Here is a 13,586-nt window from a genome sequence, read left to right as displayed (position 1 = left end):
GAAATAGCATTTTGTTTAGAAATTTACAAAGAATCAATAAATGTTTCCCTTCATTATATTTCAATTAAATTAACTGTTCAAGATAAACCTAATCCATAAATCTACCCATAAACGCTGGTAGGTAAATATACTATGTGATTTCACAAAGTCTTAGCTACGTTTCTTACACTAGCATATATTAAGAAGTTAAAAATATCTTTACTAATGTAAAGTTCATATTATAAAGATAATAAAATAGTACTTACGTCCTGACGGCGAGAACTGACACTAGAACCACCTGCCAAACCGTGGTACAGACCACCATGGACGGCAGCTACCAAAGCACAGAGGATGGCAATCTACAAGGATAACCATTAAAGATTATAAATAGATAAATCTATGAGAAAAGGCAAGATTAATTTTAAGTGCAAGCTGTATTTGAAACCATGTTTTCAGTGTTAATTGAATATATTTAAAAATTTTATCACTGACTTTTTAACTTAAAGTGTCTTATATAAGTAGCTTCATTATATATTTGTTTTAAAAGGTTTAACGCATTTGAAATAATTTGTTCAGATCAATATTAGCTTATAGTAATATCGTACAACATTCCTTCATATAAGGATGTATAAAAGAGTTTTTAACATACGATAAGAAAGTCTGAAAAACAAAATACAGTCATCGAGATAAGTCTTTATCACGTATTTTCTTTATGTTACAATATAAGTCCATTTCAGTATGGCACCCATTTCAGTCATAGATAGACTGTATGTCACACAAAATTTACGCTCTTTAGGAAAGTTTCGGGGTTCAAAAGTACTGTATGACTTACCTTAGCGATCATGTTTCTGCTGTTTGACAACCTGGATCGAATGTTAAGTTTCACTGCTTTTCTTTCCACTTTTATAGCAGTATGTGACGTCATTACGACCTAGTAAAAATTGTTAACTTTATAACACGAGGTCGTTTTTCAACGCTTGCTACCGACTCGAAACATATGGCAACAAAAATAATTCAAGGCTATTTTTTGTTTCCTTCAGGCTCGGGTAGGACATAGATTCCATGTATTTTATTCAGACAATACCCGCGTTTATTTCCTATTATCTTTCTTACTGCAATCTTATTCGCTTGAGGGATTTGGAGTTTTCCGGTTGTTTCAGTTACTTGTGGAAAATACAAAAAAGCAGCAGATTTTACCGAAGATTCAAAACGTAACGTTCGCCGTGTACGTGGAGTAGACTTACTTCTTATTATGGTTTACAGTTCCCAGTCGAGACTTAGCTTTCTTCTTCCTTGGCTGTAGTTTGCTGCCTAATATTTGGCGCTTACTTGACTAAGCAATAAACTGGTAAGATGGTTCTCAATGGAAAAGCCAATATGCAATCCCGACTCCTCGGACAAATGCCTTTCTAATGTTCTGAGATTTGTAGCATTTGATCGAGGAATTTGCGAAAAAAGTTCCAGACAGAAAAACGCAAGCGTATTATTTATATAGATTTCGCTATTACATCTTCATCAGGAGCTAACTGATAACCTATAAGATTCTGGAGTTGAGAACTTGTAGGTTATCGATAACTTCTGGCTAAGCTGTAATAGTGAAATATTAAACCAATAAATGTACATTCTGTGGATATAGGTCGTTATATATATTTACATTTATAGAAATGTCTAATAATAATTGCCAGTTTATTCTACAAATTATCAAGCTTCACATCAACAATTTACCCAGAAAGATTTTACTAGAATCTAGAATTGATTGTTTGCAAGCTTGGCATCAACAATTTGACTAAGAAGACCTTACTAAAATCTTAGATTGTTGTTTCCAAGCTTAGCGTTAACATTTCAGCCATAAACGAAATTATTATAATCCCAAATTGTTATTTGCATGCTTGGCTTCAACATTTTAGCCAAAAACGATCTTAATAGAATGCCATATTGTTTGTTTGCGAACAAACTTGGCATTAACATTTCAGCCACAAACGACCTTACTAGAATTCCGAATTACTGTTTGCAAGTTAGCGTCAACAATTCAGTCAGAAAAACCCTCAAAGAATCCGAAATTGCTATTCACATGCTTGGTGTTAACATTTCAGTCGAAAATGATCGTAATAGAATCCCACATTACTGTTTGCAAGTTCGGCGTTAACAGCTCAGTCAGAAAGACCTACTGGAATCTCACATTGTTGTTTGCAAGTTCGGCGTTAACAGTTCAGTCAGAAAGACGTTACTAGAATCTCACATTGTTGTTTGCAAGCTTGGCTTTAACAGCTCAGTCAGAAAGACCTACTGGAATCTCACATTGTTGTTTGCAAGTTTGGCGTTAACAGTTCAGTCAGAAAGACGTTACTAGAATCTCACGTTGTTGTTTGCAAGTTTGGCGTTAACAGTTCAGTCAGAAAGACCTTACTAGAATCTCACGTTGTTGTTTGCAAGTTCGGCGTTAACAGTTCAGTCAGAAAGACCTTACTAGAATCTCACGTTGTTGTTTGCAAGCTTGGCGTTAACAGTTCAGTCAGAAAGACTTTACTAGAATCCCAAATTGTTGTTTGTAAGCTGGGCGTTAACTATTCAGTCAGAAAGACCTTACTGGAATCTCGCATTGTTGTTTGCAAGCTTGGTGTTTACAATTCATTTTGAAAGACCTTACTAGAATCCCATATCGCTGTTTGCAAACTTGGCGTTAACAAGTCCGTTAGAAAGATCTTACTGAAATCTTGGATTATTTGTTTAATAAATGAAAATTAGATACTGATACAGTATACATAAGTTGGTAATGCCGAAAAGGATCACGTTTCTTTTTTGGCGAAGTTTTCACAGTTATGAAAACGATTTTTCTCATTATTTTGTGAAGTCTGTGGTAACGTTTTGACGTTAAACAGCAGAAGTGTTATCAAATTCAACGAACAGCATAATTGCATTCAAGACGTAGTTTTTACGAAGACGACATCACAGTTATATATTTGGGATCAAATAAAATTTTTATACACATTCATAGCGATTAGGTTGTGTTTAGATAGCACAATGAGAATTTTTTTAATCAAATGTTTCATGTCTCGTACATATGTTTGTCGTTTTGATGACGAATACGCTTCATAAAAGGTATAATTCATTAGTATTTATGTTTATTTATCATCATTTGATATTATCAAAAATAAATAAAAACTGACGATTTTTCTTATTTAAATTGTTAACAGACAGCAGACGATAGTGGTGCAACAGGTATTCCGTCCACCAGCAGTGCATAGTAGCTACTATATAAAAAATTAATATCAACTGCTTGGCTGAACGGAGCTATGAGATATTCTGTGGATTATTACAATTAGAAATATGAGTTTAGATAAGCTACTCTCATTAAAACTTGCTTAATTATAGAATAATGTTGAAGACTAGGTCGTGTATTGAAACGGTACATTCGACTGTATTAAGTGTTGTCGCCCCTGCCAGAGGGCATGGAAACTTGAAAACGAGCTGTATTGGTTGGTACGATACTTTCAGTGACGACCTTGGCTCAGTTCTCACTAGGCCATATATTCTTACAAAGGGTGTGGTTGAATTACACACTCTATAAACCACTCATTGTGGCCTTCTGTAAGTTTCAACACAAACACTTGGAAAAGCCGTGATACGGAAAATATATTTAAACCAACCCTAACACCAACGCCCATGAAATAGCAGATCATTTTTATGAATAAAAACAATTATTGTAACGTGTTTTTTACAATCTCTTCACTTAAAAAACGTGACCCAATAATTGTATTGTCTCGCAGAATGCTACGCATAAAAATATGGTCAAATAAACGTTGATAACAACGAATTAAATCAACTATTTTCAGCCTAAAATCATTACATACATAATTGTTTACCGTTCACTACCGGTGAGGTCCACATATTGCATTGCATTGGGTCATTTTATATTTTTGCCTGTTATAACAATCAGTGTAAATAAGTGGCCAAAAAATAAGAAATGGCGGAAGCAGTTATTTTCCATGCTAACTTGAAAGGGGTCCCATCCATAGTTAGTGGAATTAATCGTGATGTTGCTGGTGACTCACATATTATAAGAGATTATTTAAACAACAAAGTCATAGACCCACATGTAATTTGGTGTGTAAATAGTTTAGGAGGATATCATTGTTGTTAGTTGTGATTTGGGACAAAGTTAAACAATGGGCTCTCTGCACTCTGTCCACCGTGTAAGATCAGAAACTTAACGTTAATCCACTGGGGGACTTTGGTCCCTTTTAGAAATCTGATGGGATCGATAATTCTAAGACTGATAAATTTGGTCAGTTTTAATGGTTAGTGGAAGTTATATTTTAAGGTTTTATCCTGACTCGTTTGTATTGCTGATGAGACATATTGACGAGTCATCAAAATTCATAGCATGACGAGAAACAAAATGCGGGTTATTTAGACCCACCTTTCTTCAGTAAACAAGATAGTTAATGTAATAGTTTGAACAGTAAAACTTAGTATGTGCTTAAATGCAAGCCGTTATGTGAAGTAATGCACTGAAATATAAGGAATGAAAAAAAAATTAGCCCTCATTGTACTTATTTGAAATGACTTCTTAGAAGTATTGATTTTTTCTATATTTTTTATGCGTGATATTCAAAGATCTTCATATTGTAACTCTTTTGGTTCCAAAAAAAAGATAAGCTAACCCACTTTAAGTGAATGTAAAACTTTCACCCTTAGTTGTTAAAAGCACCTGACCGCTTAGTTTGCCAGTGGAATATTTATTTTAATATTGTTTATTTCTACAACGTGTCATATTTATAACCATTTCAGTACAAAATGCTATTAACATTTTGTATTATACGTGAAATTTTAAAATTGATACAATACTAGATGGTTATTTAAAACTTGATGTGTCTGTGTGTGTGTATCTTTTTATTGTTTTTTTATTTCAAGAATAAAGTCAATACTTCGAGTTTGAACCAGCAAGCCTGATATTAGTCTCTAATAAACATGGCCGTTGGATGTATCACATCTATGATCGATGCCAATATCATTTTAAACACAAAATGAAGACCAATTTCATGAGAGATAGATGGAAAAAAATAACTTATCGACGAACATGTTTCGCGACAGCTTCGTCTTTCCTCGAGACTGTGAGGTTGGGAACCGCACAAGACCAGCTCATGTCATCATCAAAAGTAATAGGCCAATATCAAGACTGAAACTGCCCATTAATTGATCTTTGAGATGACAAGACTGACCTGGGTAGAATATGTCTTGCAGTAATCTTTATTTTGTACTTTAGTCCTATTTAACCATATCATTTTTGAGTAAATTCTCTCCTGTAACCTTGATATTTTATGCGGCAGAAACGTTGTACGGTTCAAATTTATAATGGACTGCTCCTGCTTGTTTCTTGCAATCAGAATGCACACGAATACAAATATAATAAGTCATTTTCCTAGTTAAGATTATATTTTGAGTGATAAAATTCCAGTAATAAAGTAAAGTAACTGAAATGTTTCCATAGGTTACCCTAACACTTGAAGTGTGCTTCTTATCTAAGAATGCTGATTGGTTACGCTGGCAAAACATTGAATTTTCCGTTACAGATTTAAGCCATTAATTTTCGATTATTTGTAAATTTGGTTTCCTAACTTAATATATTAATTTCACTCGCTGTGTCTAATTTGTCGGGTGGTTTTAGAGAGTTTGAAAGTGAAAAAGACTATTATTTTGTTACACAACTGTTTGTATACTTATTTCTTCTACAAAATCACTACAGCCAGGTTTCCTACTTAAATTACGAATATGGGAAGTTCTTAATTGAAGAAGTAAAATGCATATATATACAAGAAAGAATATATATGCATTCAACGGTATTTTAAGAATCCAAATCCATAAGCTGGGGCCCCGTAGATTCTAGCTGCATAGACAATGGTTCGATATGTTCCAGCAGCGTAAGCAGGGGTTTCATAGATACCAGTAGCATGTGGTGGTTTCATAATCCATAGGCACGGGCAGCAGAAACATGAGCCTTCACTACAGCAGGTCCGTGAGCGACAACATTTAGTTGGTTGGAGGCCACAACGGCTGCAGCAGGAGCACAAGCGGCGGTATCTGGTTCTTTGGTCTTTACCACAGCACGAACATCGGCACCATCAGCAACATACTCAACTCTGCGGGCACGTCCGTCGATGTCAGTTAGACTGTAGGCTCCACGTTTGTTTCCGTAGCTGTCTCCAGCCTCCCCACGGCCTTTGGTGGCCCAAACTGGGCCAATAATGTCGTAGTCCCCAGAGTCCTGAAAATAAGTAAAAAACGGAATTTTGTTTAGACATTTACAAAGAATATATAAATATTTGCCTTCAATAATTTCTTTTAGAATTAAGTTTAATCAATTGATTTCTCTGAAATATAATGTGTAACTATAGCAATAAATGTTGGTAGATAAACAGGCTAGGTAATTCAACTTATTAGCTTTAGCTGAATTTCTTTCAATAGCCTCTATCATGGAATTAAGGAGATATTTAACAAGATAATACTCCCCTCCCCTCAGTGGCTCAGCGATAAGTCAGTCGTCTTATAATGCTAAAAATCGGGTTTCGATACCAGCGGTGGATAGAGCACAGATAGCCCATTGTATAGCTTTGTTCTTTACAATACACAAACAAACAAAAATAAAATGAAATGTTATTACGTCCAGGCAACGAAAACTAACACTGGAGCCCCCAGCTAAAACGAGTAACAGACTACAACGGCCGTCAGCTACCAGGGCACAAGGATGGTAATGTGAAAAATAGAACCCATTAAAAGATCTATATGTTATACACAAAAAATAAATTTATTTAAATATTTCTGTGGTCCTCTCAGATAAACGGTTTTCCGTGCAGGTATCGTATACGGAATTTGTGAAGCAATTTAAAAACTGCCTGGGTTTTAAGCTGAGTGAAACATAATGGGACTGGAATGTAACGTTAGAAGAAAAAGTCTTTATTAACGATACAATAACAACAACAGTGTGTATACTTGTGTAGATAAGTTACGATCGCCTCTATTGGATTACTGAATTGGTCAGCAGTCTACTGTCGAGCTAAACATTTGGATAACCAGGTAGATCTGATAGAGAGAATAAAGGGTCCGACTTAGCAAGAAATCTGGTATTATTTCTCTCACGATAGCATCACCATTTGACGGGCCATTCCCCTACAACATTCATTGGCTGGAAAAAACGATAAATGTAGGTGAAGTTGCAGTAATATCCCCGCTAGCAGAGTAGTGTTAACTGCTACTGAGAACAAGAAATACAGAAAGCCAATCATAACGACACTATTTAAACGGTTTTCTGTTTATACCAAACCACAAAAGAAACAAATTTAACGAAACCTTTAAAAGGTTCTACGTTATTAAAAATGGTGTAAAACACATGATACACCTTCATGTCACACTTCTTCCTGTGATTAGTTCCCCCCAGTAGCACAACGGTATGTCTGCGGACTTACTAACGCTAGAATCCGGGTTTCGATACCCGTGGCGGGCAGAGCACAGATAGCCCATTGTGTAGCTTTGCGCTTAATTAGAAACAAAAAACCTATGATTAGATCCCAAGATAAGAAAAATAGTTATTTTTTTCAAAACTTTTCACAAACTTAATAATCTGTGTGAATTAAAAAGTTTTTGAATTGTTTGTTTGTAATTAAGCACAAAGCTACACAATGGGCTATCTGTGCTCTGCCCACCACGGGTATCGAAACCCGGATTCTAGCGTTGTAAGTCCGCAGACATACCGCTGTGCCACTGGGGGCAAGTTTTTGAAAGTAGAACAACTGTCTAGTTGAACTCAATAACGTGTGAAAATGACTTTAAAAAAGCAAGCAGTAAGTATTAAAACTAAACATCAGAAATTGCACTTTTGATAACTTATAAAGGAAGTCCTATTCTTGACAGAATCTGTTACAAAATCAACACAAAATTTATAAACAGAGAAGAAAGAAAGGTGTTAGTAATAACGGTTAGTCAACGGTACAATTTACAAATACATACAGAATAAAAGATGCGTTAGGCCTATTGATTTCCAATGCTTTCCCAGCTTTCGACAGTTATATCGCAACTTATAACTGAGTAATCTGTGGATAGTAAGTACAAAGATTTCGAAGTATTTTATTACTAACGAAGCAAGTGGATTCTGATAACTTCTTCACAACCATTTTCCTAGTTCTCAAAATACAGTTATTGTGGTAAGGTATAGGTAATGAGATGTCAATCGTTATCAGGGTTGGTCGCCTATACGACAACCTCAGTCTAATAATTAATTTTTTTCAATCCCAGATACAAGTTACTAATTGAGTTGTATTCTACATAACTAATTAACAACTAGAGCTTAAGTGATCGTTCAGGCCAAACTAAGACAATAAACCAAAGTATGGTTAAAGAAAGAGACGATCCTCTATTGTTGTGGAGTACTATATGAATCAATACTCTTTAAAGAGCTGGTGGACCTCGTAACTTGTAACTTTTTTCCACTATTGTGAACTTGCAAGATTTTATAGTTATACGACTGTATAACTACATAACATTATTTCAGCTTAGCTCCAGTAGCGTAGTAAAGCAGGTACTTGTGTTTGTATTTCGACAGGCATATTCAGGCCTGTTGCCAAAGATTTGGGGTACCAAAAACGAATTGAAAATATGGGATTATTTGAACAACAGTGAATTCGCATGCATTTTATTGCTTTTCAGATTAAAATAAATAAAGTAGTGTACAAAATAAGTCAAAATACCTTTATGATCAAATTATTTAAATCCATTAAGTTACGTACTCTCACACCAGTCTTTAAAGGCCATTTACATCATACGTCAGTCTTACTCGCATATTATTTATACTTTGGAGACTAAATTTCAGAAAAAAAGAATATTATGATTTTTCTTTCTCAAGAATAAAGTATAGGGGGAGTTCCGGAGATGTTTTGCCTGGAGAACCTTGTACAATTGTACGAGATGAATGTAGGCCCTGGTCACAATAATGCGTAAAAACAGATGTGTAGCTTAGCTTTATGAATACTGATTCACAACAAGGGGAATATTTTTACTCAAATGTGTGAAAATATGGTATTTCCATGAATTTTATTGTTGACATTTTTATGTCATTTCTAACAATTCAGAAAGAACCTGTACACGTTAATATATTGTTTGGGAAATGTTTAGTGAGCTATCTGATCATAAATGTCAAAATAACTAAACTGTGAACTTTGGAACTCAAAACATTATTATAAAAAAATTTATTTTATGTTGGTACAAAACACATAGCTAATGTCTTGTGGTGTTTGATGTGTTGATATACACGAAAAAGAAAACAACAAAAAGTTTTATCTTCATTTTTGTTTCTGGTTAAGTATAAAGTTACACAATGGGTTATCTGTGTTCTGCCCACTGCATGTATCAAAATCCAGTTTTTAGCGTTACAAGCCCACAGAATTACCGCTGAGCCACCAGGGAGCTTCATAAAAGAAGAAATATAAACATTTTTCATTCGCTGTTAACGTGTGATAAATTATCGCACTTAAACTAAAAGAAGTATTTGATTATCCAGAGAAATAATTAGTTTATAGCTCGACTTTCAATGTAATGACACTTTTATTCTACAAGATGTAGTGTTGAAAGAGAAACGGAAAGTAATCGATACCAGTTCTTCTGTGACGATCAAGTCATTTATATTACATAAACACGGACCTTACACGGGGATATGAACAGAAACAAACGTTTTTTAAATTAAAGTTTCAGCTTGAAGGAAGGCAAAAAGTGAAAAAGTTTTCTCTCAGTTTTTGACCTTTTTGGAAGACACTGGTAAGACAGGGTTCTGTTTCAGCAAAGAGAGAGGAAAGCAGTCGACAGTAAGAAATGGAACTTAAGTTTGTCGAGACCTTGCAGATTGGACAGTTAGTGGCCGAAACAGAATATTATATGAGAGAGAATTAGTATGTTAGATTAATTAACGGAAGAAATGATATATTTTATATATATAAATATATTTAATGGTATTTGAATAACCCAGCTCCATGGAAACCGGCGGTGTAGACAGGAGATCTGTAAATACCAGCAATGTAGATACCAGTGGCGTATACTGGGGCTCCATATGCATAAGCAGGGGCAGCAGTAACATGCGGCTTCACTGCAGCAGGTCCGTGAGCAACAACGCCAGGTTGGCAGGAGGCCACAACGGATGCTGAAGGAGCACTAGCGGTGATACCTGGTTCGTTGGACTCAGGGCCGGCGCCAGACTATTTTGCGCCCTAGGCAAGGCCAGCTACTTGTTATGTTTTTTCTTAAAACAACTAATTTGTATAAAACTGTGACCCTTAAAGGTCAGTACTGCGCCCTAGGCGGCTGCCTAGTTGGTCTTATGGTAGCGCCGGCCCTGGTTAGACTTTACCACTTCACGGAAACCGGCACAATCAGCAAGGTACTCACTCTGCGGGCACGGCCATCGATATCATTCGGACCGTAGGCTCCACGTTTGTATCCGTCTCCAGCCTCCCAACGGCCAATGGTGGCTTCAACTGGGTCAACAATGTCGTAGTTGAAGGCGTAGTTACTAAAGTCCCGAAAGCCGGATAGAAAAGAAAAGAAAATGATGTTTGTTTAAAATTTACAAACAGTCGCAAAACATTGTCTATGTTAATTTTCATTAGAATTAAGCTACATTAAATATTTGCCCTAATATATAGTGTATAACTATAGCGCTAATCGCTGGTATGTAAATATAGTATGTAATTCCGCTTATTAGCTTTATTAGCGTCTATTCAGGCCAAAAATAGTTACCCTTGAAAAGATATTTGCAATGTTACTTACGTTCTGGTGAAGAGAACTGACACTAGAGCTGCCAACCAAACCATGGTACAGGCCAAAATGGACAACTACCAGGGCGCAAAGCATGGCAATCTGAAGAATGAAAATATAAAAATACCTAAACGTTATATACAAAAATTATATGTGTTTGAATGCCTCATCCTATGATTAAATCCAAAGATGGGAAAAAAGGTTATAATTTAAACGTTTTTAGATAATTTAAAGATTTTGTGTGAATTAACCAAGAAAAACTTTCTGAAAGTGAAACAACTGTATAGTTGAGATGAATAACATTAGAAAGTGATTTATAGATAAGAAAGAAAGAAATATTCAAAACTAGGCATCAGAGAATCCACTTCTTTTTGATTTATAAAGAAAATCCAATTCTATTTCGTGTATGAAGTTTATGAATATAAAACGAAAAGGATACGTTTCGGCAGCAACACTAAATTTATAAACTGGGGGGGAAAGATGTGTGATATAGTTTCAACAATAAACTTTGATAATATAGAGAGAAAATAATAGATGTTAAGGCTTCAACAATAAAGTCTACAGTTGCGGTATCTTTTAACGTAAACTGAATTTAACTTAACTTTTCGTTAATTGTTAGTATTTCCTAATAATGTAAACTTCGGGTAACATTTAATTTTATCATAACATTGTTTTGCCTTTATTGAGCTTTGCTCAACGATTGCTTAGTGTAGGAGTGTTTAGCTTTACTTTGTTGAGGTTAATAGTGCTACATTTGTGACTTGGAGTAGTTGTATTCATCGTCAGTAAATATAATTTTGATTTTAACTTTTATTGCTAACTTTGGGACCATTTCCTTTTTTAATTATAGTGATAACTGTACTTATAGGGGGGGCGGATACTGAACTGATAAAAGCTTTTGAATGAAGTCTTCATTTTTCTCTCATCAATTCGACACACACCACTGAACACATGCCCTTGTTTTATTTATGTTATTGTATTTTGTTATTATTTCTGTAAATAAATATTTGTGGACTCGTGAATCTATTGTTGTCGAGTCTTTCTCCAAGATGATCCTGCCTGTAGATCAAAAAAGGTCAATAAACTACGTGGTCCGGTATTTTCCAAACCTCCATTTAGTGTGTCTAACTTTCTGCTTTGCAGCAAAATCCCTTCCCACACGATATATAACAAAATATACAGAAAGTGAAACGTTTGTAGAAATAATTAGTTTGATTTTTGATAACGTATAGTTAAAGATAAATAATTTTCTAATCAATGAAAGAGTTCCCGATATTACATCTCAACTTCTTTGTGGTCATGGTAGTTTAGTATGGTTTAAACGTGTATTTTATTATTTTGTTGTTTATTTTATGATCTCGTAGTATTCCAAAACATATACAACTATATATGTGACATTCTGAAAATGAAAACTGTCATCGACAATACGTTAAACGTTTCACAACTTCTATCGTGGATATAATAACAATTTGTTTCGGTTTTCATGTTTCTCGTTGATGTTGTTTTTTATTTTAGCAACAGTAAGTATAGTAATATCATTATGTCTCCGCAGAGGTACATACTGTTTTTCTATTGTTTCTTCTTCTTTCTTTCTTTCTTTCTTCTTTTTCCAAACACTTTTCATTTTCTTCATTTCTCGACGGATTAACTTGAAACTTGGTAGAGTTATATTTTGGTCTAATACGTCTAGGCAACTTTTTCATTTAGTCCTTTTTAAGGATTTTATGGCGTCAAAAGTCAAACAATCCAAAAACTTATATTTTGGGCTTCTGTGCGATCATATGCACAACAACCAAGGTGAAAATTGGCATAAATATAATTTTTCATTCGCCTAACACATTGAAAAGTTGGACTTGCCTATTTAGCGAAGTCAGAGCTCACAAAAACAGCATCATTTTGGGAGTTTTGGTCACATTGACCATATTTTGACAAATTTACATGAGATTTGGTTCAAAGATACTTTTCTACAGGACCCAAATAAAAGTGGTGGACTTACCAATTTTTAGTAACTGTAGGAGCCAAGATGCCACAAAAAGCATACTTTTAAGGGTTTTTGAAATTACTCCGACGTATTTTGGACAATTTACATGGATATTTTTTTTACAGGTACCAAACAGATATATATATAGAATTTTGTTAAATTTTTCAATGAGAAAATCACAATTTTGGGTTTTCGTGAACTATTCATGTGTATGTCAACCAACTTACATGAGATTTAATAAAAAAGATACCTTCTTGCGGATCCCAAGCACAGATATAGACAGTCTTCGATTTTTCTCGTGTAAAAATTGGCCATGTTGAAATTGCGTGACAGATTCGCCTGCAAATGTTGGCCTCTTTAATTTGTAAATTATTTATTTATTTTTACCATTATACTCTAGAATAATCTCATCCATAAAAATAAAATTAAGAGTAATATGAAGCAATATAATGGCCTAAAGAAATTAAAGGACTAATTGTTGCAAATTTACTATTGAATTAGACCGTTCGAAAGATTTCCGTATTTCCCGAGTGTTGAACAAGTTGGAGGTTGAGTTGAAAGTCCTTATTAGAGCCAACTTATAGTAAATAGTTAAATGAATTATCAAGTGTTTTCATGTTTTACTTATTTTGATTATAAAATACATTATTTCTAGGCCCGGCATGGCCAGGTGGTTAAGGAGCTCGATTCGCAATTTGCGGGTCGCGAGTTCGAATCCCAGTCCCACCAAACATGCTCGCCCTTTCAGCCGTGTTATAATGGATCGGTCAATCCCACTATTCGTTGGTAAAATAGTAGCCCAAGAGTTGGCGGTGGGTGGTGATGCGTA

The 13,586-nt window shown here is 34.8% G+C and overlaps 1 protein-coding gene across 1 annotated transcript in view; it reads right to left on the bottom strand.

Moving 5' to 3' along the window:
* The window catches only part of LOC106467545, a 32,819-nt gene that overhangs the window by 13,420 nt on the left and 5,813 nt on the right, over positions 1 to 13,586 (bottom strand). The window contains exons 5-7 of the mRNA XM_022395744.1: positions 10,789 to 10,878; positions 5,987 to 6,244; positions 246 to 338 (exon numbers count right to left, since the gene is read on the bottom strand). Of these exons, the coding sequence (XP_022251452.1) occupies positions 246 to 338; positions 5,987 to 6,244; positions 10,789 to 10,878 (441 nt within the window). The remainder of the gene's footprint in view (positions 1 to 245; positions 339 to 5,986; positions 6,245 to 10,788; positions 10,879 to 13,586) is intronic.

The sequence above is a fragment of the Limulus polyphemus genome, unplaced genomic scaffold (assembly GCF_000517525.1).
Source record: "Limulus polyphemus unplaced genomic scaffold, Limulus_polyphemus-2.1.2 Scaffold2655, whole genome shotgun sequence".
Classification (NCBI taxonomy): Eukaryota; Metazoa; Arthropoda; class Merostomata; order Xiphosura; family Limulidae; genus Limulus; species Limulus polyphemus.
This window is presented reverse-complemented; position numbering and strand designations above follow the sequence as displayed.